Here is a 23,606-nt window from a genome sequence, read left to right as displayed (position 1 = left end):
ATTTAGCTGTTTTCTTCCAAGCTTGATGGCATGGTAAGACAAGGGCGGCTCAGAAGACGTACAGCAATCCTCCTTGAGTCAGATCTCATACTCACAATGTCACCAGGTGACTTCCTCATATGTACTAAATGATTCTCCCATGATTTCAAATGAGCCGTCACAGCTCTGCGGATGTACCGACACCCACTTAACAGTACTCCTGAAATTAGCATTTCATAGAGTATCAACCTGAAACCCAATTTTCCTTGTGCAGAAGGGGCAAGGAAAGCACTAGCTTGCGTGGGGGCCTAAATGCCACACGTTAAGTTTGCTTCTGTTTCTGTCCTGCCATGCATGTTTTCTAAGGCACTCCATCAACTGAACCTAGAGAAGAGCCTCCAAGGCCAAAACAGAGGATTAAAATCAACAAACCTGAGCCATTTTGTCTATCTGGCTTTCTCCCTGCAATGCCAGCTGTTTCAGAGCAGGCCCTCTGATGACAAGGGGAAGGGACCAGCACAGCCTACGCTATCTCCCTGCAGAGAGTGCGCCCCGGCTTTGCCCAGTTACCTCATCAGAGCGCACCAGGATTTTTTCCTCCAAGCGGTTCAGCATGCGTTCAATTGCAGACATGCGTTTGTTGAGCTCATGGATCTAGAGGAAAGGAGGGAGAGAGAAAAGGAGTAGAGAACAGACCAGCCACCACTACCAGGACAGTGAGAAAACAGTGCAACCAGCAGAAGAAAGCAAGCAGCAAGCAGGTTGAGTTAAAAGACATTAAAAAATAATGTCTTAAAAAATGGCCCTGGATACCCTGAAGAGCTCCAGGAGGTGCACAGCCTCTCCTTGAATCTGGAAAACTCAAAGTGATGCTGAGTACCCAGCACACCGCAATTCCCACCGAAGCATCAGTAGCAGTGAGCATAAAACCACATCACTGACCCCTTGTCCAGACAAAAGCACCAGGCTGTAACAAAGCCATCTGTCTTGCCATCATTCACATGCTGCCCAAAATACAAGTCAATGTCAATTTTTACTTCCTACTAACACATTTTTCAAGCAGTTACTACCCCCTGCCAATACAGCGCTGGAAAGGAAAAGGGAAGGAGGGAAGAATTTCCCATGACAAATTCCAGATAGAAAAACTAAACCTGAAAGTTTTCCCCAACACACTTTGAAATTTTCTGACTTTCCCATGCATTGATTTACCAAGATGCTTGCCCCTCTTTTCTCCCTCACTCTTCCAACTAAAAAAAGGGGCATGGAGAGAAGACAGACAAAACCCTGAAAATCAAAGAGAAGTTACTTTCTATGCTCAAGAGCCATGACAAACTTTTGTGATTAAATCACTGAAAACATTAAAGGAAACATTTTTTTTCCTTTTAGAAATTGAAGTTTTGCTTTCTTTAAAAAAATAAGTCTTCTCCTTTGATCTAAACAAATAAAACACAAATGATGAGAAATATTGCCTGTTTTATAACACTGCCTCCCACATCACTGCTGTTCTGAGTGGCTGCCTCCCATTCAAAGGGGAACTAGCAGCAAATGCAGTAAGTAAATGCAGCAACAAAGAGATGCGAGCGCTTGGCTTTGTTTTTATAACATTTCCATCCTCTCACTTAGTTTTTGTGCTTGCTAGTGTTCGATTAATTAGATCCTCACAACAACTTGGAGAGATTGCATCTGCTTAAGGGAAGATGAATATAAAAACCTGACACTCCAGAAAGCAGGGTGCGGTAATTACTGTCCTGTACTGAATGCATCTTTAAACAGCATTAAACCCACAGGCAGGAAGCAATCCAACCCATCTCTAAGTGGTTTCTCGGTACTATTGAAGGCCTGACTCTTGCATCACTCCTGGTGACAATGAGAAGTCTGTGATGGTCCATCAGCTTCAGAGGAAGAGATGGTGACGAGCTGAGCACCCCGCACCACCGTGCCACCATAACACAGAGGTTCAGAGAGGTCAGAGCATAATGCACGGTCTGCTGTTGATGGGCTACAGGGAGAGGAGCTGAAGAGCTTGCTTTTGTTCTCCTTCCCAAGCAAGGCTGGTTTTAATGCACGGTGGTCATCTGTTAGGGTGCATCCCCATCAGGGGCTGGACCACCCTGCAGTGCTCTCCACAAAACAAAGGCTGGCAAATGCTGCTCTGTATTAAAACATTTAAACCAAAGAAACTTAAAACACAGTCCATAAGGAGGACATCAGTTAGGGCAAACTATCACTTGCTGCTGGGGAGGGAAGACAGGTTACTCTAGCAGAGGTGCTGCCTCCAGTCTCTCAAATACCAAAGACCTCTAACAGAAGCTTTATGTAAAGAAGAGGAGCCAGATGGCATCAAAGATTCAGGAGTCCAGAACCACTGAGCTTCCCTGAGGTACAGCAGAACAGCTTTTGCGAAGAAACTTGGTAAATTGATACTGTTCCTTGTGGCTTGGTCCTGTTCCTACCTAACTTCTAAAGACCTAAAGGCAAAGACCTGCAGTTACCAGTTCAGGGCTTCTTTTCATGTCTCATGAGGTTTAAGGGCTTTTTTTAATAGTGTGGGGGTTTTTTTGTTGTTTTTTTTTTAAATTTTGTTCTAGCACCTTCAGCTCCTGGAGTCACAGGGTTAGGGAACAGCCTCTGCTTTTGTTACTTGAAAAGTTAAGTTTCTTGTGTTTGGGACTGAATAGTGTATCCTCTCCAGAATTAAAGTAAAAGTGGTTTTCAGATCAAACATATTTTGACGAACTTGCACCTAAGGCAGTTTTAGGAAAGAGGGTTTTCATCCGTGGGGTCAAAGTGATGCAGGGCAAAGAGCTGAGGTCTCCACCTCTTGAAACCTTCAGATGCCAATGAGGCGTCTACCAGGAAAACATTGCTTTTGAAGCCAGGCTATGGGATTCAATACAGGGTTAATGGGGGTTAACAAACATGCTTCTGGACCTTACACTCCACAGGCCAATATCTTGAATCGCCAAAGGGCACAGCCTCTGAGAAGTGCAGCGCCAGGGTGACCAGTCGTACGCAGCCATTCTTGCTGTCCCCTGGGATGTCCCATAGTGGGCTGGGATACCCCAGAAGCCCTGATGATGGCTACATGACGTACCCAGGAAGTGCCTGTAAGCAGCTCAAGAGCCACAGCTTTGCTGCTCAGGACAATGCAGTCTACTGCTCACTGTCCCAAATCCAAATCTACTGTCCCTCAGGACAAGAGGATGGACACCAGCCTCTTCTGAACCCCTTCCAGCTCTGCCAATACAACAGAGCTGGCTAGCACTGAAATCTGGATATCCTTGCATTCTCTATTCTTTTGGGCCTTGGCCAACGGCGACAGTGATGCACGTGTGCATCGTTCTGAAGTTAATGGTCCAGCACAGAGTCAGGTCTCTTCCTGCTGGTCGAGGAGAAGGCTCTGTGGGAGGGTGGTTGCTAGCTGTAAACCCATCAGCAGCACAAAGGGCAGGAAGGATGAAGAGCTATTTAAACTAATGAACGAAGTTGGCATAAAAGCAAATGGGCTTAAATTGGGAGTGAGAAGATGTCTTGTAACCATTAGAGTGACAAGGCTTCACAGCAGCCTTCGTACTGGTGTGACGGAGCAAACCACAAAGCACGCTGGACTGCCCTGAAGTGAGAGCTTGCGCAGCTGATGAAGGAAGTCATCGGAAGCGCTGGTAGGAATTCAGCCCCATTTCCCCACTGGAAACCACGGTGCACATTTCATGCCTAACGTACCATGGCCTCATTAAGGATACCCAGTCCAGGGTTCTTCCATTTACTGCTGACTGAAAAAGGAATGGCATTTACTAATTAAAATAAATGCCAAGAGAAGTAAAAGGCGAAGGAAAGGTTTCCCTACACAGGCACATGAAGTGTGGTGCTGAGGGATGGTTGTGGTTACAGATCCCCCCACTGATTACCCAAAGGGTAAAAATTACCAGCAAAATTACCAGCTGTGAGCAGAAACAAGCAGCAGGCTCTCCCTGTGTATCTGTGTAGTCAAACATCACCATGCATTTTGCAGCTTAAGAGGTCCGAGGGATGCTTTTTACCATTCCCACCACCCACTGTTCACAAAGGTGGCATCAGGAACTGCAGGTCCTTGCTTGACAATTAAAACACAAGCTCGCACCCTTTTTGACACCCTTCTCTAGACTGTTCCCCCTGTTACCGTCATTCAGGAGAGATACATGACAGGTTATCTCGACCCAGTCCTACCGGGGCAGGAACACTACACACTGCAAAGGAAGAAAAGATCTTGATGCTTATTAACTGTCCCCCTTCAAACATTGGTCTGATCATAAAGCACCAGCGCATTCAGTTGAAGAAACCCTTTTTGGGGACACAGAAAACCATAGGTAACTCGCAGATTAATAAGGACAGGCTGGAAAATTAACAGCAATGAAGGCAGGCTTGTTACTGTGACAGCAGCATGGGCAGAGTGAAGCACCAGTGCCTGATTTTCTCTTTGATGTAAAAGTGGAAGGGTGGGAAGGAGAACCTGGGAGAAGAAGCACAGAGCTCCAGAGTAGTTCTGCATCATCCTAACGGTACGGAGAAAAGTCTATTCTTCCTCACCTTAATGAATGAAGGAGCCTTAAACACACCTTCCCAGATCTCAGCCCTGCTCCCATTTCACAACCACCTTGGCAGGTCCCTCACAACATGGAGGGCAGGACATGGCCTGGGCATTCATCTTGCTGGTGCCACGCAACCAAGAGATGACACCTAGATGAGCCAGCTCCTAGGTCATCCCACAGGCTCGCTGTAATGCTCTGGCAATGCACAGTGTCTACATTCCCAGCTTCTTCAGTTCCTGAGCTGAAGAGGAGGAGAGAGGGATCTCGAGTCTACAGAGATCTTGGGATCCACTCTGCTCCCTCTTGGACCCGCACATGGGAAGCATGGGCACCAAACTGCCCCTGTGCATCCTGGCTGGGAGACTACCTTGGTTTGCCACCACTGCTTCTCCTCTCCTCTGAACCATCCTGCACCTTGCAGATAACAAGCACCATTTATGGCAAGAGAGGCTTGGCCACAGACTTGGTCTCACCAGAGGTTCAACAGCTGTTTGGTACCTGATTCCCGGAGTGGCTGACATTCTCCTGGGAGGAGGCTCTGTTCCGGCGTTTTGCATGATGGAGCGGGTAGGTGGTGAACTGGGCTCTCTTCACATCCTCGTCAGAGGTGTCCATATCTGCAGAGTACCGGGACTGGGGCTGCTCGTTCCAGGGACTGCCTTTGGAGAGAGTAGGCTTCAGCACAAAGGTAAAAGAGATTCACACCCCTGAGTTACTTCCTGGACATCAGCCCCATCCTTAAGACAAGCAAATAATGAAGCACTTCTCCAAATCACACTTTCTATCCTCTGGCAGGAGATGCTTCTGCAAGAGAAATCAAGATTAAAGATGGCTACGCTGGGCCAGGCTGCAGCTCCATCCACTGTGGCCACACAGCACCTAGCTCAGCAGGGTCCCACACAGTGCTGCTGAGATAGCAGTGGGCACAAGGAGCATCATCCTTGCTCTCTCGTGCCCTAAACAGCCAGGCCCCTCACCAAAAATTGCTGTTGTTTTCCCAATTTTGTTGGAACACAGGTTTGGACGCTGCCCTTCATGCATTGTTCAGGTGCTGGAAGATGTTTATCTCAGGCTAGAGAGGTACTAGTCTAGGACAGAGCATTTAAAAGACTGGAATATCTCCTTTTTAAAGCAGAATTTCAAATGAGACAAAAACAATGACAGAAAATGGAATTAACAAGCCAGGGAGCCCTGCTGCTATGTCGCTCCAGAGGGGCTCAGAGTAGGAATTTAAACAGTGCACAGTAAAGTTCATCCAATGTTTCCTAGTGCCCTGAAAATCAAGCACGTGAAAATACAACCAAGCAGTTAGAGACCCAGAGGGATATATATATTCTACAGCTGCACGTGCACAAGCCAGTACCCAACGCTCCTGGCTCCGCTATCGCCACAGGGAAAACAACAGTAGTAAAAGGCAAATTCTGCACCGTCATTTGCTAGGGTATTTATAGACTCATGAAACCACAGATCCTGCAGCCTGCCAGTGCACCCTGCCCAGCTACAACGATGCTACTTAACAACCCCCAGTGCTTGCCTCCAGTTCTTGTCCAGTCTTACTCCAGTTCAAGTCCTCTTAAAACTCTAAAATTTCTGCACCTACAACATCTTTTGGCAAGGAGTTCAATTCATCTGCCGCTGCCTGCAGGACATCCCGTTGTTTCTAGTCTGGCTTCTAGCAGTCTTATTTGATTGTACCTAGTTTACTCTGGACAAGACCTCCAGACACAAAAGGGCTGGACACCTTAAGAACAACCCTTCTGGCTTTGAGAAATGAGTTTGTTGGGGACAAAACCAGCCCATTACAACCAAATAACTTCACCAATTCTCTCATGGAAAAAAAAAATCACTTTTGCAGATGGATATTTTGTCTTGACACTCCAGCCTTTTAGTGGCTTTGAGGTTGTTCAAAAAAAATCAGACATTTTCATTTTGGTCCAACTCTTGCAGCCACTATTCTCCAAGATACAAGAGGAGCCTGGCCAGTGACACCTACCAGGTTTTACATTTCTTTCCAGGCTCCTTCTCCGTGAATTGACGGTGAGCCGAACCTCCGTGCTGAAGTGCTGCTCTGGTGGGCTCATGCCTGGTCCCTGTTCCTGCAAGACGTGGTGGAAGACCAGATCTGCCTCCGCGATCCTGGGCTCCTTCTGGGAGGCATCTTCAGGTGAATCGGGGAAATCTGTGAAGGACTGAGAGATGAGGATTGCTGCTAAGCAGCTGCCCATGAGGTCTCGCTGCCTCTCCCGACCTTTGCTAACAGCTCCTAGATTTATCCTCCAATACATGCATGGATTGACCTTTTATAATGCCAATTCCTAATAATCCATTTTAAAGCCTTATTTGTCTTGCTGATGAACCCTGAGCAATACTTCTCATCACTACCAGGGGGCACTGTTTATTTTTACGAGAACCAGGCACAGAGTCCCTACAGCTAGACTGCAAAAAGCTCTAGTCTTTTAAAACACCATCCCCTTGCACTTATTCAAACAATAGCCACCTTCTGCCCCTCAGATAACCTGCAACCGATAAATCTAATTTGGATGATCTCGACAGAGGCCAGCCCCCCCTAGACTCACGTTGAATTCTGCTGCATAAAGACGGGCTTAGATAAAGAAAGAATGAATCTACTTGTTTGCCCAAAATTCTTATCAATTTACGTAGAATCATGTGAATCAGTTTTTTTTAAAGCCTTTGTTACACATCTCAGCACATCCTACTTCTACCCAGGGGTACAGTTTAAAGCTGCTTAATTTTTTTAAAGCGAAATTTCAACAGAAAAGGCAAAACAGGAGCAGCTCAGAAAGCTTGATCTTAAGCATCTCAGGCTGGAAGATCTTTTGCCCCATCCAGGGCAGCCCTGTCTGTGTTGCTCCCCAGAGCTGGAAGGTGGGGATGGCTGACTCCAAGCCCTCGCTGGGATCATGGGGGACAGCTCACTGCAGCCACTTGTGCTGGAGCTGCCCAGGGGTTCTGCTCCTTGTCATGATCTCCTGACGCTAAGGCACATACAGTCTTCTATATGGACATAACCAGTGTTCATAGAGCTTTTGTTCTCCCCTCTAACTGATGGGAACCCCCACCCCGTAGGTGCTGTCCCTGCAGTCACGCTGGCTCTGCAGGATTCATCTTCTCAATCTCAGAAGGGCAGCGTGCTCCACAAAGCTGCCAGCCAACTACATCCCCAGTGCCACCACATGGTAAAACCAGCCCCAAACTGGAAGGGATGATGGGAGAGGAGTCTGGTTTCACTTCATCCCTTGAATACTGAGCCTCCAAAAGCTTGCTGGAAACTAGAGTGTCCCATAGCCATGGGACGACACAAGAAAACCGTTGTCTGCAGAGAGCCTCTTGCTAGCTCATCTTACCACTCATCCTCACTTCAGTCAGATGTCCTACTCCTGACTCAGCCTTAGGCAAAGCACTTGAAATGGGAAAAGAGATAGCAAGCAGGGCTATGGGAAGTGAGGATCAGCACCATCGCCCCTCAACACCAGCTGAAGAAGGAGGTAGCAGAGGTAGCAAGGAGGAAGAAGAGAGGAAAGCAACCCCCTAGCACTCTCCCAGTACCTGGAAAACATCGGGGCTGCTGGCTGCTGGAGAGAGCTGCACAGACTGGTGGCGAGACTGAGCAGAGTACTCCGAGTCCAGTTCGAAATCAAAGGGATGGACAGACAGCAGGCGCTTTGTCTTGCGCATCTTAGTCAGCGTAGGAAGTGCAAGAAAGGAAAATTCAACATAAAACACAGTTGACCTTGAAGAAAGGGGTAGGGAGGGCCCTTGTCTCCTTAGTTTGCCTGAGTTTGCACAGCCCAAAGCAAGGCTCCTGCTTTTTGCAGAGAAATTTCGGGTCTGAAGTTGTACTGCTTTCAGGGAGCCAGGTATACAGGGCAGCATGCGCTTATACTAGAGTCAAGGAAAAGTGGGTTCCTGATTTCCACAGTCTCTGTCTCAGGATTGTGGCCATGAGCAGATGGTGAGAAGCTCTCTCCTGGTTTATAAAGGCACTATGGGAAAGCTGAGACAGGTTACAGCTCAGAGAGAGATCTGGGAGATGCTTTTGAGTCCTGAAGCATCTCCTTGTCTTCAGAGAAAGGATGCTGTAGGCAGATCTCCCCAGATATTTGGGAGAACATCAGCTGCCTTGAGGCAGGAGCAGCTTGGACAAGCCTCTAAGACTTCAGAAGCAGATCAAAATGAAGTATCAAGTGTGTGAAATGCAGCGCATACCTGTAGCCGCAGGCTGAGATGGTGTGTATGTAACAGCATGTATGTAATCGTACCAGCATTTCAAACACACTGGCAGATTTCATATATGCTTCAAGGACAAATACACTTCCCATCAGGCCGCTTAATCTGCATTTCAATCCATACTCATAGTCCCAGAAAAAAACAGGAGATAAATCAATGAATCCAGCTGTGCTTTGCTACTCTACCAGGTATCTCTTCTTCTAGTAAAAAAACACAGGTGGGTTCTCATTATATGGGGTAGGAGCTGGAATGTTTACATTAATTGGGGTCTTCCTCGGTGTCAGGAGCAGGTCTTTTTTCCAGAGGGCAGGTATCTGTGATTTTACTGACTTGGTTGTTTCTACACAAACTGGGAGAGGGGCTCATCTCAGAAAAGAAAAACAGAGAAAGGCCCAGTTTTGAACGTGGCATGGAAAGCCACCACCCAAGGCATGCCAGCAGCAGCTGAGGGCCCAGAGCAAGGCAGAAGGGGCCCCAGAACGAAACGCTTACTCTGCTGTAGCACTCTGCTTCAGCTCCACGAAGGACATCGTCTTCGTCATCGCTGTCATCCCCAATGCCAGCACTGGTGAGGAGCTGGCATTCACCTGGAGGGGAGACAATGGCACGCTGTGTATGGGCAACTCCCGCACCCCATTCCTGGGGAGGTAAGTCCCCACCGTGGTGGTCACACCAATGCACCTGTCGGTGAGGCAGTGCTTCTTGTATGGGGTGAAAAGGGCCAGATTAGAAATACCTCCTCAAATTGTTTTTCTTTTTTAATTTTTTGCATACTACACCATGGCCTGTAGGTTGCACAAGTAAAGGGAAGGGGACAAAGGATGGGAAAGGGACAGGAACATCTTAAGGTAGCGCCAGTGCTGCAGCTGGCATGCAGTGACCACAGTCTGCAGCGTAGAAGCTCTTTGGTGTGCAGTTCATAGGCAACACTGCAGATATCCACCGGTAGCACTTGATATTGCAAAAGCTAGGATGGCCTCTCGTTGCCTCCCCTTCCAGCTGTGCACCAACACAGATGTGGAAGTGACCACCGCAGGAAGATGAAGGACACCTGCACCACAGAGAGCACCCTGAGGTCCATCTGGGTGACTCCAATGTTTGAAGGCACTACAGCTCAGCCCAACACGGCTCTGCCTCTCCTATTCCTGGTTCCTATCAGCCAGCTCTGCTATCTATCAGTGACCCCTTCCTTTTTGGGTCCCCATCTCTGTACCCAGATCACTGCCAAGTCCAGCAGTACATTGGGAACAGCAAAAATGCCAGACCAAGTCCATAGTCAAGGTAGGGAAAATGCTTTTTCCTATATCAAGCAGCAAGGTGCAGTGAATCTTTCCTGCAAGGGCTCCTAAGGAACGCAACCTGAAGTCCCAAATTCAGTGGGTTCCTTAAGAATATGGCCAGCTTTAAGCATATGATGCAGATGCGCTGAGATGATGAGTACTTGCAAGCTTCAAGTTTGGCATGTAACTAAAAGCCCTGTTGTATCCAAGTCTACCCTTGGAGACCCCAGGTGTACCACAGTGCAAGAGATGAGCATTACAGTCCACCTTCACTGCAGTGGAAAGATGTCCTCCCTGGTCCAGCCACACCAAACCATGCTGGAGTGCCCATAACCAGAGGGCGTGAAGAGAAAAAGACATTGGAAATCTCTCTTGAACTGCAAGCTGCATGCTTGAATTCTTTTTTTTTTACTTACTGTTAATGTCTGGCAGGCTGTAAACTCTGTCATGAAGACCTAAATGAAAAGAAAAATGGTGGGAAAAAATAAACACATTTTCTCCAGGTACTGCACAGAAAACAAGCCTCAGAGCTATGGTTAACTGGAGTTCTCATTCTCTAGCCATCACAAGGCACAACCATCAAAAAGGCTCTTTACAGAGATCAAAACAGGCACTTGGAGACAGGACTTGACTTTTAAAAGTCAAAGAGCTTATTGCCACCCCTTCCACAGTCCTGATGCAACACGCCTGGGAGTGCAGCAGCAGGGGCAGGCACAGCCAACAGCAGATGGCCATGCAAAATGCAATGGTCTCATGTCGTTCTGCTGTACCAGAGATGCGTCCCCCAAGGAGATTCTTGCTTGTTCAAGGCCCAAGCCAATTCATTGGTGTTAATGAAGTAGTAACAACAAAATCATCTCTTTTTGAAAAAGACATCAGAACCTCAATTTAAAGAAGCCTAAAGCACTGTTATCCTCACACGTGGTTTCTTTTTCTCTAGGATTGTCCTTTCTGTGGGGTCTGATGCATTTTCAGATTGAACACTGCATAAATTGTCTCTCAGTCCATTAATTTTATATTCAACGCCATTATCCTCCACGGTCTTTCTGATATTTCTGCCATGAGTGGTCTGGATAGAAGAGCGATTGGACCAGTTGAATCAGCTCATGTCTATGGTATGTATGCAAACTTTTCTGTGGCTCCTCAAGATGGGAATAAAATCCACGATGGCTTTCAAGGGCAATAGGCAAGCAGTGCAGGAGCTGTATGAATGGCAACTAGCAGATACCCAGTAAATAATACTACATTAACAACAGCTTTCAGCATATATTTATGCACTATCGGATCAATCTCAGAAATACTGAAGATCCATAAAGCTCTGAAGAACATAGCTATGGGGACAGGTAACTCACTAATTTTGATACAGTTTTGTCAGTGTCAGAGCATCATCAGATTGGCTGTAAATATCATTAGATTATGGGGAAAAAAATGAGCGCTGCCTGTATTCACCCTCTGTTTTTTGGACCTGCAGGTTAAACCTGGGTTAATTTCACAAGCTCTCCCCTGTGACAAAAAGAGCTAGAAGAAAGAAAAACAAGAGCTGCAACTCTTACATACTTACAGACTGCAGGACGTGAAACTTTTAAAACTAAGCATGAGATATTCTTAAGTCTGTGGTAAAACCTTAAACCTTAACAGAGGAAAAAAAATCCACCAAGAGCATCTGCTCTGCTGCTCCCAGTATGAACACATTGCTTTGGACCTCTGCTTCCTCCCCAAAATGTTTTGCAGTCTTGAAACCACATGGCACTGAGAGCGGCATCAATGCTGATGTTCCTCCCTCAGTGCACATCCCAACATGGTGCTGCACAGACACCCTGTGCACAGCAGGGCAGGAGAAACCCCGGCGTTCCTCCTCACCTAGAAACGCCGAGGTCACCCCCTGCCCCGGCTGCAGCCTGCCGTAGAGGGACTGCAGCACTTTGGCGCTTCCAAACCTCTTGAAACGGGATCGCATGTGTTCGTAGTACCACTCCAGGGAACCGATCTTCACGATCCTGTCCAAAGAGAGGATGCACATACAGGTGAGCCAGTCCAGCCACGCTCACGGTGACCAGACCCTCACCCAGAAACCGCCTCTTAACAAAAACACAGGCTGTTTTCCAGCCAGCATAACTGGTTTCTAACGAGCATAAAGGAATGCTGAGTTTGGGCAACTCTTCTTGAGCCTCAGCCCCGGGGCTCGCCTTGCCCCTTGCCCTCCATCGCAGGAGCGGTACCTGGAGAGGCGGCAGGGATCGCAGACCCAGCCTTGCTCCTTCTTGTTGTAGCGGCTGCAGTTCTTGCAGGTGTAGAAGTGGCAGTCCAGGCACTGATGCTTGCTGTTCAGCAGGAACTTGAAGGGCTGGAGGCAGTGGACACAGTGGGTTTCGTTGAGGTGGGACTGATTTGTCAGAAACTCTCTCTTGCTGCTCTCCTGGTCGATCTTGCATTTCAGCTCCCTGCAGAAAACATCCCAAAACACAGGAACTAGGTTTTGTTAGCATTTCACTGCAAACTCTCACGTGGCAAACCCCATCATGCTTCCGCCATTTCAGGAACGATTTTTTAGGGAACATCCCAAGTCCTGCAGCTTGTGGAAACAGCTGTAGGGCAAATCTAGTAAATAACATGTCACGAGTCAAATAAGCTGAGCAGAGAAGGCGGCTCCAGATTCAGGGCAGGTTTACTGTACATTAGGATCTGCCACTGTTACATTTAAGATTAGATTTGGTTGTGCCAAAACCTGTCCCATTTGCTTCGCAGGGTATTGATCATAAATCCGAGGAACCTCAGGAGAGCAACTCTTGAAGTCTCATCTGCATCCCAACCCAAGACAATCTCTGAGCCTGAAGCCCAGCTGGGAATTAAAAGCTTTCTGGAATTCTCAGTTTAAAAAAAACCAATCTGAGACTAAAAAGGATTAAAAGTGGTTTTGATCTAGTCCTTCAGTGTTAAATTCAGCAGAGACTTTTATCAAGAGCGGAAGCGATATGCAATGAGGCTGTTCAGAGGACAGCAGCTGGAGGAGGTGCCCACAACTTTCCCGTGAAAGCCTGGCCAAAACGAGTGCTTTCCAACAGCACCTTCTCCTGGCAGTCCATCACTACAGGCTTCCTTTGCTATCCAGGCCCGGCTGTTAAAGCAGGTTCCCACGCAGGAATGTGCTTGTGTGAGGCCGAACCCCCAGTGACAGCAAGGGCCAGCTTAAACGCCTGCCGAGCCAGTGGGGGTCACCCGCACTACCCAAAGGCTTTCTGTTTGTTCCCCATGCCATGCACTACCTCAGGTATGTTTGCCTTTGGGGCTATGGCTGAGAGGCAATGTTTGACTTGTAGGGAAGGTCCTAGAAGGTTGTTTTCTGTCTGGGGAGGGTTAGGAAGCTGCATTTTCCAGAGCAGAAGTCAGCCTGGGCCAAAAAACTCAAGTAATCGGGTTTGGAAGCTGCTTCAGGAACACAGTGTGGAGCACAAAGCTTCCCGGTGCCCTCCAGCTGCCAGGGAGATGGGCTGGCGCCGGGGTGACCACAGGAGGAGCCTTGCTGGCGTGGCAGCGTGGTGCTGGGACGTCCACGGGAGCAGCGATGTGGCTGGTGGTGAGAACGACATGAATGTAAATCAAGCTAATCTCTGTTTAACCAAATCAGTTTGCACATTAGGGATTAGCTCTCATTTTTTCCGGGAGAGACTTATCACCAGCTTGCTGCTGGCACGCCAGGCTGTGTTTGCTGTTACACTGGAGTGACACTGACTTGCATTAATCGAGGATCTGGACATGTAAAAATGAGTATAGAGACTGAACTGGGCACCTGTTCACCATCCTAGCAGTGTTTTGAACTACCTAGTGCAGATGTCCAGCAGTAAATTTATATGTGGCTACTAAAAACAAACCCCCAAATAGAAAACCCTTGGACTGGGCTCAGTGCTCCTTTTCCACCCCATGCTCAGGCTGTTTCCAGCAGGAACCCATCTTTCACTGGACTGCTTTTTCTGGTTCCCAGAGACCGGTCGGATCCCTTCACCTCCCCTCCCTTGCCCACGAGACCTGCCGAAGGAGGACAAGTCTCAGCCAAACCAGTTTAAAACCTGCAGGAACCACATGTCTCTTGTTTCCTCTTGCTGGCAGAAGCACAAGCCAGCCCTTTCCCCACTCTGCTCACGGCAGAATAAATCAGCAGCGGTGGGATGCCAAATTGCAGGGGGGTTGGTCCAGCTGAGCTCCAGGAGAGACACAGGGAGCCGTTCCCCAAAAATGGGGTTGCTGGCAGGGATGTTTATGGAAGGAAGCAGGGAGAGCCCCCACAAAGTGGCCATTATTTAATTTCTCGGGCAAAGCATTACCCTCGCATGGTTGTGCAGTTTCTGGCCAGCTGAAGCCTTTGTCTGTTGTTGGTGAATAGCTTCGGCCAAAAAGAAAATGCAGAGAAGCAGCAGAAAGGGAACAAACAGACCAAGCTGGGGGGCAACATTTCTTCAAGGCCTGCAGGTCCTGACAAGCCCAGTGAATAGAAAAGCAAATGAACGAAAAAGCAAATGAGGACGGTCAGAGCACAGGGAGCAGGGTGAATGGCTGCAGGGTCTCCCATAACCTCACATCATGTCCCAGCTTGTTACAGGCAGAAAACGCTCACATAGCTCTGTGTCCGGCATGCAGGAGCATGGCAGACTTCCCCAGACTGGTGGTCTGGTCTATGCCAGGTATTACAGAAATATATGATGGATGGACTTGGCTACGCCTGATCCTGTGGAGAGAGGCAACCAAGCCTTGGACCAGGTAACATGCTCTACCCTAGAGACTTGGGCAGTGCCAGGCACTGCTGGGTTAACACCAGCCCTCTGCAGGGCAGGATTAAATGACAAATTCAAAAAACCAAAAGCCGTGACTGCTGGGACAGAGGGAACGCTGCTTAGGGGAGACAGCAGCCGGGAGAAGCATCATGAGATCTTCACCCTATCTTGCACACCTCTCGCAGGTCCTATACCAGGGCACTCAATTTGGGAGCCTCCTAAGCATCAGAGCAGACCCAGATAAGCCAGTCTGGCACCAAGGTCAAGTAGGTAAGGAATTCACCTCACCCACTTCTTTGCTGCAGGGCACAGCAATGTGGGTCTCCACCTCCTTCCTCCAGGCAGAGCTCAGATCCATTACAAGGGAGACATTCACCCTTTCCACAGTGATAATTTTTTTTAAACAACACCCTTGTCTGATCTCAGTCCTGCACTTCAGAGCTACCAGCAGAGGAAGGCAGTAGATGATGATACTGAATTATCTCTGCGTCCCACACAGGCTGGGTTTTCTTAGGCAAAAAAAAATAATCAGGAGGTTCAAAAATATGTGACTGAGAGCTTCTTGTGGCTAATGGTATAAACGTAGAGGCTGCCATGCCACCTTGCGTGGAAACCCATGACAGCAGGCTTTCAGGGGATGCTTCGACAGCTCAGATGCAGATATCCCAAATGAAGGAGGATGACTCTCATCCCTCACCTTTCCCTTTGGATCTGATAGACGAACCAATATGCTCCTGGTCCCTAGAGCATCTCTGTGCTATTGGAGCCAGCCCTGGCTCACAGCATTTGGAGCTAGCAGGGTATGAGGGCTCAGCGGGGGCGCAGCACTGCCCAAACCTGGCCTGAGAGCGCAGGCCATCCCGTCAGGATAATAATGAGAACGTGGCCAGACCGTGAACAGGGACACTGCAGCTTCTTGAAATAAAGTTAAGAAATTATTAAGTTCAATGCCTGATGTAGGTAATGAACAAGGCCTAAAGACCGACAACTTCTCATGCTCAAAATTTAATCTAATCTGACTGAATGTTCTTTAAACAGCACTTTTGTCAAATGCCCTATACATCCATTCGCTGCTCCAGTGATTTTCAAACTTTTCCCAATCTGTGGCCCCTTAAAACTTTCCCAGAACAGCACAGCCCCCTGATAGAATATTTAAGGCTACCACAATAGGTTTACTACTCCTCTCAGTTATTTTTCCAGAATCCTTCAGGAGTCTGTGGACTCCCAGGACCCACTGAATCACTGAACATCCCTTCTGTCCTAAACACATGAGAACCACCACATGAAACAGAAGTAAGGGAGCCAAATCCCATCCTTTGCTCCAAGATAAGGTCTCCCCGTGAGAGCCACGCCAGCGTCAAGCCCCACGAAGGCATTTCCTGAGCAGGGGCCAGATGTTTGTCCCCGTAAACCACCGTAGCGACACCGATCTGCGTCGCCGCCAGTGGCGCGGCGCCAGTTTGCACCTTTGCAGCCCGAATGCGTCACCTCGCCGCTGGTAACGTAATCTATTAACCATCAGCTTTGATTTTTAACAGCCAGGTCCTGGCTGTTTCCCCTCAACGCGTTACTTTATTCCCACAACCCATGTGCAACAGGACGTACAGGGGTCCGCGGCTACGGCTTGCTTGCGCCCAGCCTCGCCGACCAGAGAGCAGATACTCACTCCAGCCGTTCCTCCTCTTTTTTCCGCAGATCAAAGTCCCGTTGAACGACTTCCCAAACGTGCTTGGCCTCTTCATCGGTTAGCTTGGAGAGGTCCAGCTTCCTCCCCATCGCGCCCCGGCGAGCCGGACCCGGTCCCGTTACTCGCTCCCCCGCGATGCTGACGGCGGGGGCAGAGCTCGGCCCCACCTCGGCGGCTGCCGGCACAAGCGGGCAGCGGCAGAGCTGCGGGCAGCGGCAGAGCTGCGGGCAGCCCGGCCGGCTCCTGGCAGCGCGGCAGCCGCTCTGCCGGGCGAGCCCGCCCGCCGAGAGGGGCGGCGAGCGGGGCTGGCGCGGCGCCTATCGGCGGTGGGACTCGCCGCCAGCCGGGCGGGCAGCCCTGCCTTCCCCCGGGGTGCTGCCCGCAGCGGCCGCCAGCTCCAGACCTCGTCCGCCCGGCTGGGGTGAAAGGCGGTGTTTACTCGCGGAGTAGCTGCCTGCTTTATGCAGGGTGCGCGAATCAAACGAAACCTTCAAACGCCTCCCCGGGGCCGGCCGGCCGCGGGGTTTGGGAGGGGGCCGAGCCGCCCCGGGGGGAGCTGCGCCTGCACAGCCCGGGGACCGGCTCCATCACGGTGGGTCCTGCCCAAAAGCCCCAGCCTCTGCTCCCCGACTCGCTCTTCTGTGTCTGATCTCGTTAAACCAATTCCCCCCCGCTCCCCGCCCTGTCAACAGCTTTGTGAGGAAACATCAAGAGCATCTGGCTTGCCCCCACCGGCACGGCCGCCCCCCGCCTTTGCTAACTGCTCTCACAGCAATTCAGGAAGCTGAGCTTTGCTTGTGGCGAACAGCTTCGTTAGGGCACAGTGCTCCCCTCATTTACAGCTAGCAAGAAAAGTTGTTTAGCATCTTTCTTAAAATCCTGTGAAACCATACCACATACCCAAAGGGATATATATTGCAATAACCCAACTACCATAGATGGTCTCTTGCTCCCTGTGTCTCTACGCAGGAATTCCCCAGTCCTTGGATATGAAAAGAAACCCATTTCTCATCTTCAGCAGAGCAAATACCCATACTAATCACACTTTTTTTTTCCACAACAGGTAACTAAACAGAGAGCAAGATGGCAAGATCAAAGAGGAAAACTATTCTGCCCAGTAGGACCAGCCTCCCTGCTGCTGCACTTGCCCATGGGGTTCAGGGAATTATCCACCCCAGTAACTCACTTGAAACAAAGATTAGATTAAACTCGGTGAACAGAGCCAGAAAAGGATTTTGAATCCAAAGTTGGATGATTTTTATGCAGAAAAGGTGATGATTACAGATGCAATGTTGAGCTCAGACATCAGGAACGCATGATCTTTGCTGGAAGCCAGAAATTGATTTCTAGCTCCTCTCCCAGCAGAGATGCGGTCCCGGCAGAAGCAATTAGTTTATTGGCAGGAGCCAGACATCGGTTGGGCTGCTCCTTATGTAAGCGTATTTGAGAGCCCGTGCGCGCCCCACTGCACCCGAACACCGGAGCGGGTCAATAGGTACTAATTAACATCACAAGGAGACCCTGTTCCAGGGCCTGTGGGTACAATCATGCCAGGAGCTCCAATGCTGGGGTTTGCGCTGCCTGGATCCAAATACTTTCTTCTCCAAAAGGATATGGAGGTTGCATAAAATCAGGAAGATGTGGCCTGCTATGCCATGAAAATGTGAAAAATGCAAGTGCTCAGTAGTGCCAATACCCCAAAAAGTGATAATTTAGCTGGAAAACCACCACATGGGAAACATCCCAGTTGGCAAGTCCACAGAATAAATTTCAAGTATTACGTTGGCCCAGGAACTGTGTCTCTTCAGAAAAACCCTCCTCCCCCAGCTCAGTGGTGTGTGTACCAGCAAAGACAGACTTTTTTTCCCCTCTTTCGAACTGGTTTATTGAATTCTGTAGTGGTCCAGACCCAGCAACCACCAGCTTCCAGTGACCCCTTGCTTTGAGAAGGACAATTAAACCCGTCTGCCCACAGCTCTTTCCCCTATCATCCAACCATGATGATATCATCCATCCTTTATTCATGAATAAAGGCTCCAAATCTTATGAACTCATGCAAAAGAAACAAAAAACAACCCCAGAGCCACTCACATAGACACCACCATATTCTGTAGGGCCAGACGATGTTATATGAAGTTCACCAGCGCCTGTGATGACCACGTGTGCATGGGGTGGAAGTTAGGAGTGGGGATGCAAAGGACAAGGTGAGTTAACGTGTTTTCTGTTAGCTGGACGCTCAATTGGACCTCAAGTCCAGTTGAGTTGGGGGTCCAGGTACCTGGGCGGCAAAGTGGGAGAGAGAAGTTTTACAAGCTAAGCCTCTCCTGGGAAACCAGGTAGGGATGGAGCTCAGACTCAATTTCTGATTTTCAGTCTTCCCAGATGATAAAAGAATGGGATTTCTGGGGTATCTTCTTTAAGAGAAACATGCCCTTCTAGAAGTAGAGCCTCTCTTTAAAAAATAGTATTCACCTGAGCTGTTACCTTTGCAGTTCTTGGTAATCTTTTCTAAGACAACTGTAAACCAATATATGGGACAAGTGGCCTGGACCTTCTCCAGCTATCCATTTTACAGTGTTTTTTCTGATAACTGGAAGTAAACCCATAAGCAGAGTTCAAGAAAACTGATGGATGAAGATACTATTCGGTCACTTCTAAAGACAGCAAGTCCCACCGCAGTGAAACCAGCCAACACTCTCACTCCCCCATCCTCATTTTCAGCCTGGGATCTCCAGGTGCAGAGGACCCTGCTTGGCCAAACCAAGGGAAAAAGAAAATTTCTTTAAGTATAATGATGCTTAATTTTCCAAACAGCTGCCCCAAGTGCTGCAGAGAGAAGACATGCCTACACAAGGTTCCCACCACCCTGCATGTAAAACTGGTGCTGGTGCACGCAAGCAGCTGCCACCAAAACATCAGGTCAAATGCCGCTTGGGAATGCAGGAGAAGGACACGCCATGCTGCTTCCACCTCGCACAAACTGCTTTGCGGTGGATCACCGTGCCGGGGTGACTGCAGTGCAGCATGGTGCCCCTGCAGCCGCGGAGGTAGGAAAACAGGGTCTTGCAGGCAACAACCAGCAGGCTGAGTGGGATAAGCTGCTGAAATGATGCTTGGGGGGTGGGTCGATTTACAATGGTGCCAGCTCCAGCTTTGCTCCCACTCCATGGACAACTCCGATGGGTGTTTTGGCTCCCATCAGCTTAGGGTCGTCCCAAGCACCCGGCCAAGCTAGAGGAGTTTCCAAAAGCCAGATGGAGTCAGACAAGGAGCATCCACCAGCAGCTCCAGCCCATGTGGTCCAAGCCACAGGGAGAGAGGACACAAGACCCTTATTCAGAGGAGCATAGCAAAAGCAGGGCAGCTCCAACAAACAAGGCAGCAGCAAACATATTGCTGCGGACCCTAAGGGAGCCTTTGCTGCTGGCAGAGGCAATTTCATGGATTCCTCTGCCTCTCCCAGCATCCCCTCACAATCATCTCCGAGTCATGAGATTGCTTAGGGCTGGGATGGCATTCCTTTTCCCTTCAGCTCCTTGGCAGTTTTACAAAGACCTCTTATCATCCCCATCACGCTGGAGGAGAACAAGCAGGACAGGGAAGAGGTGTACAATGCCACTGCTATTTCTATACGTGACCTGTGAGGGACTGTTATGGGTTTTATCTATTAATATGACTGTTTAATTATGTTATGGCATGACCACATCTCATTGGAATGACCCCAATGGCCTTGCTTAAAGAAAATGGCCATTCAACATTATCATGGACAATGATGCTCTGACATTTGTTGCAATTAGAAAACTACCATCACAGAAGACTTGAAAACAAAGTTTGTGGAGTATCATTTATAGGGTGGAAGCTGTAAGGACATTTTTCCTAACCATGTGAATGTTATGGAGCTTTAGTCTGGATGATGGAGCAGTAGGATACGTGATCTCTCCCTTCTGTTATCTGCCCCAGTTTTTCTAATGTGGATCTAATAATTTTTTTGATGGATTATGCCACAAGCCTACTGTCAACCTGACGTGAGAAGCACTGCATCTTTGCACTGTTTACAGAGAGGACTATGCACCAAAACCTCATCCAAGTTTGCCATACTGCCCTCATATCGCTCAAAGCCCCATATTCCCATGTATCAGGGATTATTTCCACTTTCCTCACCTGTTTTTTACCAACACGAGTGAGACTGAACCATCCCTATTCTGTTTCCAGCTTGCCTTTGGAAAGGAACAAATGCCACAATCTCTGTTCACCGATTAGTGCCTTAATATGACGAGAAACCCAGACACTTGCCTAACAAAAAGCTAGCTGGGAGACTTTCTACCAGAAATTAAGGTTTTTCACAGGAACAGGATTTTCCCTAGCAAGCTAGGTGAGCTTGGTCCTGTGAGAATGCATCATTTGCAGTGATCAAAAATATAATTCAAGCATCTGCCTTTAGGCAGGTTGTAAAATATTTGGCAAAGGTTATCACCCTCTACAGCTCGTAGGAATTACCACTGTAAACAGTAGCTGAACAAACATGAGTAAATCCCTACAAAACCAACATGAATTCAAGGTCATTTCTGACACAGGTGTCTTAATGGATTCTGTCCTATTGCAACCCAGCAGCAATGGACCAAAACAAAGACTGGTTTGGGCTACGTGGACTGTGGAGACCACACAAATCCTACCCACAGTCTGGGAGTGTGATCTGAGAAACACTTTCAGGGTCAGCACCTGGATCTGGCTAAAGTTCATCATCGACTTTAACATGGATGTAGGAGCTATTCCAGAGACCAACGGTTCAATACATCTTAAATGCGAAATGCTGATGGATTTGGGCCAAGAGTACTGCGATACTTCAAAGATCACAAGATCTAGGATGGAGGAGACTGCTTATTAGACAGGCCAGTCCATTCCCACTCCTCTACAGCTGGCAACGAGAGCACTGATCCCCTATCCTTCCCAGTGCTCCACAAGGAGACCAGACCAGGTTTCTACGCCTTCCCTCTGGAGACTACGGCCTAGTGTGTCTCAGAGGGCTGGGCTTTAACCCATGTGTTCAAATACCCTCCATTGCAATAGCCTAGAATAGCCTGAGGACTCCTCAGTTGTCACTGGCAGAGGTGGAGGTCTTTGCAAACAGCTTAAACACAGCATAGGCCACAGTAATCTTGTCTCGAGGCAGGGGATGGACCAGCTGCACTATTCTGGGATAGTCCCATCTAGTTCACAGTAAAACCTAGAGTTTTTCACACCATTTTGACAATGATGAAGTGGAAGTTTTGCTGCAGATGTCAAACTCAAGTGATCTCAGCAAATGCCCAAGAGGGTCACCCTGACAATTTCAGGTTTTTTTCCCTTTAAATTTTAAATTTAATCATGCTGTGCCTGGGATTTCAGCCTGCAGCAACGACTTGGATTAACACTATCCATATGGAAAGCAACGCTGTGGAAGGGGCTGGAGGCTTCACCAGTTACATTGGAAAAAGCCTAAGCATCTACGAAGACATGAAGATCAGAGCTATCAGGTAAGGACACTAACTGGATGTTCCTGTTCAGACAATTAGCAGGGTCAAAAACGAAACAAACACAGTTTTAGAGAGCTAACTGCCTGAGAAACGAAGCAGCTTGTGCATGTCTAGGGTGCTTGCTCCAGGCTGTCTGAAGGCACAGGCTGTCATCACTGAACTCAATCCTGCTTTGCTAAAGCCCAGAGGGGTCTCTACGATGATAAGAGGCTGATATCACTGCCAGGAAGAAACAGACCCCAAACATCTGTCCTTTGCTACTGCCTGTCTGCTAAGAGATGATGTTGGGGAGACAGTGTAATGAAACAGATCATAGAATGCTTTGGGATGGAAGGGACCTTTAAAGGTCATCTAGTCCACCCCCCCTGCAATTGGCAAGGACATCTACAACTAGACGATGATAACAAAGGACTCAACTTGTCTAAAGGACACCAGAAGCAAGTCCCTAGAGATCTGCAGAGATCCACAGCTGTCAAAAAGAAGAAAAATCAAGCCTAAAAACAGCCTGGAAAAGGCTTCATAGCTGGGAACAGGAAAAGCAGACCATTCCCACCAGAGGGAAACCCCAAACCAGAAACCCTCCTGGAGGTCTTGTTGACGGCCCATGCAAGCAATCACAGCTGGCTTTTGCTTTGTAAGACACCCAAGATGGTGGTCAGGACAGAGGACCAGGAAGGGGCTCAACATCTACCGTGATGAAAGCCCCAAGGCCTCAGAAAGGCAGAGGACCCCAACACAGACCCCATGGACTAAACCACAGCCTCTCCGAGGCCAGGCGGGATGGTTTCCACTCTGGAAATCCCTGTGTACTCCACGTGCACTTACCTCACCGAACAGGGGGGTTGGGGCACATGGGAACCAGGGTTGGAGCTGGCTTGGGTTCTGCTTCCCAAGGGCTGCTCCTGGGCACTGGATTGCAAACAAAGTTGATCTCCTTTTGCCCTCAGTATTTAAACACTGGAAACAGCAACCAAGCAGTTGCGAGTCCACAGAAAGAGCTATCTAACATGAACACCCTAAAATCCAAATCCTTTTTACCCTAAAACCTTGTACACGACGCATTTCTCAGCCCCCTGAGGAGCATCATGTCATGCAGTGGAGGCGTAGAGATAAATTACGCTTGGCACCTGACCAGGAGGAAGACATGACTTTCTGAACTGTTAAGCAGAAAATAAGTGTGTTTGACCCTTAGAACTAGCGTCGGGGAACGGGGCTGGAGCTTGGCTACCAATGACCCCCTTGGAGGAGGCAGAAGGCAGGCGTCGGGGCCAGTCGCTGCTGCTGAAGAGCAGCTTGGCACACCTCTGCCGACCTCACCAAGACACCCTAAGGGCAAAACTCTCCTTCCCTCACCCTATTAGCCTTATTTATTTTTGTCCTTTGTAGAGGCTGAAATTTGTTCTGAACTAATTTGTTAGGTCTGTACAGGCTCATGATGCCTAAGTCACTGGCTGCGGGTGTGTGCCCACACTGTGGGATGTTTTCAGGCTATTGCTCTATTTACTTTCAATTAATGTTGAAACAAATAATTATCTTTTCTCCTGTTACCTCCCAGTAACCCGCTG

General features: G+C 48.6%; 1 protein-coding gene across 5 annotated transcripts in view; it reads right to left on the bottom strand.

The window, feature by feature from the left end:
* The window catches only part of MLPH (melanophilin), a 28,806-nt gene extending 12,003 nt beyond the window's left edge, over positions 1-16,803 (bottom strand). The window contains exons 1-9 of one of the 5 annotated variants that reach the window (XM_087731600.1): positions 16,508-16,803; positions 12,295-12,516; positions 11,936-12,072; positions 10,492-10,530; positions 9,288-9,382; positions 8,115-8,243; positions 6,541-6,736; positions 5,046-5,206; positions 550-633 (exon numbers count right to left, since the gene is read on the bottom strand). In XM_087731600.1, coding sequence (XP_087587726.1) covers positions 550-633; positions 5,046-5,206; positions 6,541-6,736; positions 8,115-8,243; positions 9,288-9,382; positions 10,492-10,530; positions 11,936-12,072; positions 12,295-12,516; positions 16,508-16,617 — 1,173 coding nt within the window. In that variant the 5' untranslated portion in view covers positions 16,618-16,803. Of the gene's footprint in view, positions 1-549; positions 634-5,045; positions 5,207-6,540; positions 6,737-8,114; positions 8,244-9,287; positions 9,383-10,491; positions 10,531-11,935; positions 12,073-12,294; positions 12,545-16,507 lie in introns of all 5 variants that reach the window. The other 4 variants (XM_087731596.1, XM_087731597.1, XM_087731598.1 and 1 more) reach the window with 4 other exon arrangements.
* Between the last annotated feature and the right edge of the window lie 6,803 nt (positions 16,804-23,606).

The sequence above is a fragment of the Nipponia nippon genome, unplaced genomic scaffold (assembly GCF_047370975.1).
Source record: "Nipponia nippon isolate SJK-2023a ecotype South Korea unplaced genomic scaffold, ASM4737097v1 scaffold_5, whole genome shotgun sequence".
Lineage (NCBI taxonomy): Eukaryota > Metazoa > Chordata > Aves > Pelecaniformes > Threskiornithidae > Nipponia > Nipponia nippon.
Note: the sequence above shows the minus strand (reverse complement) of the source record. Positions and strands in the feature narration are given on the sequence as shown.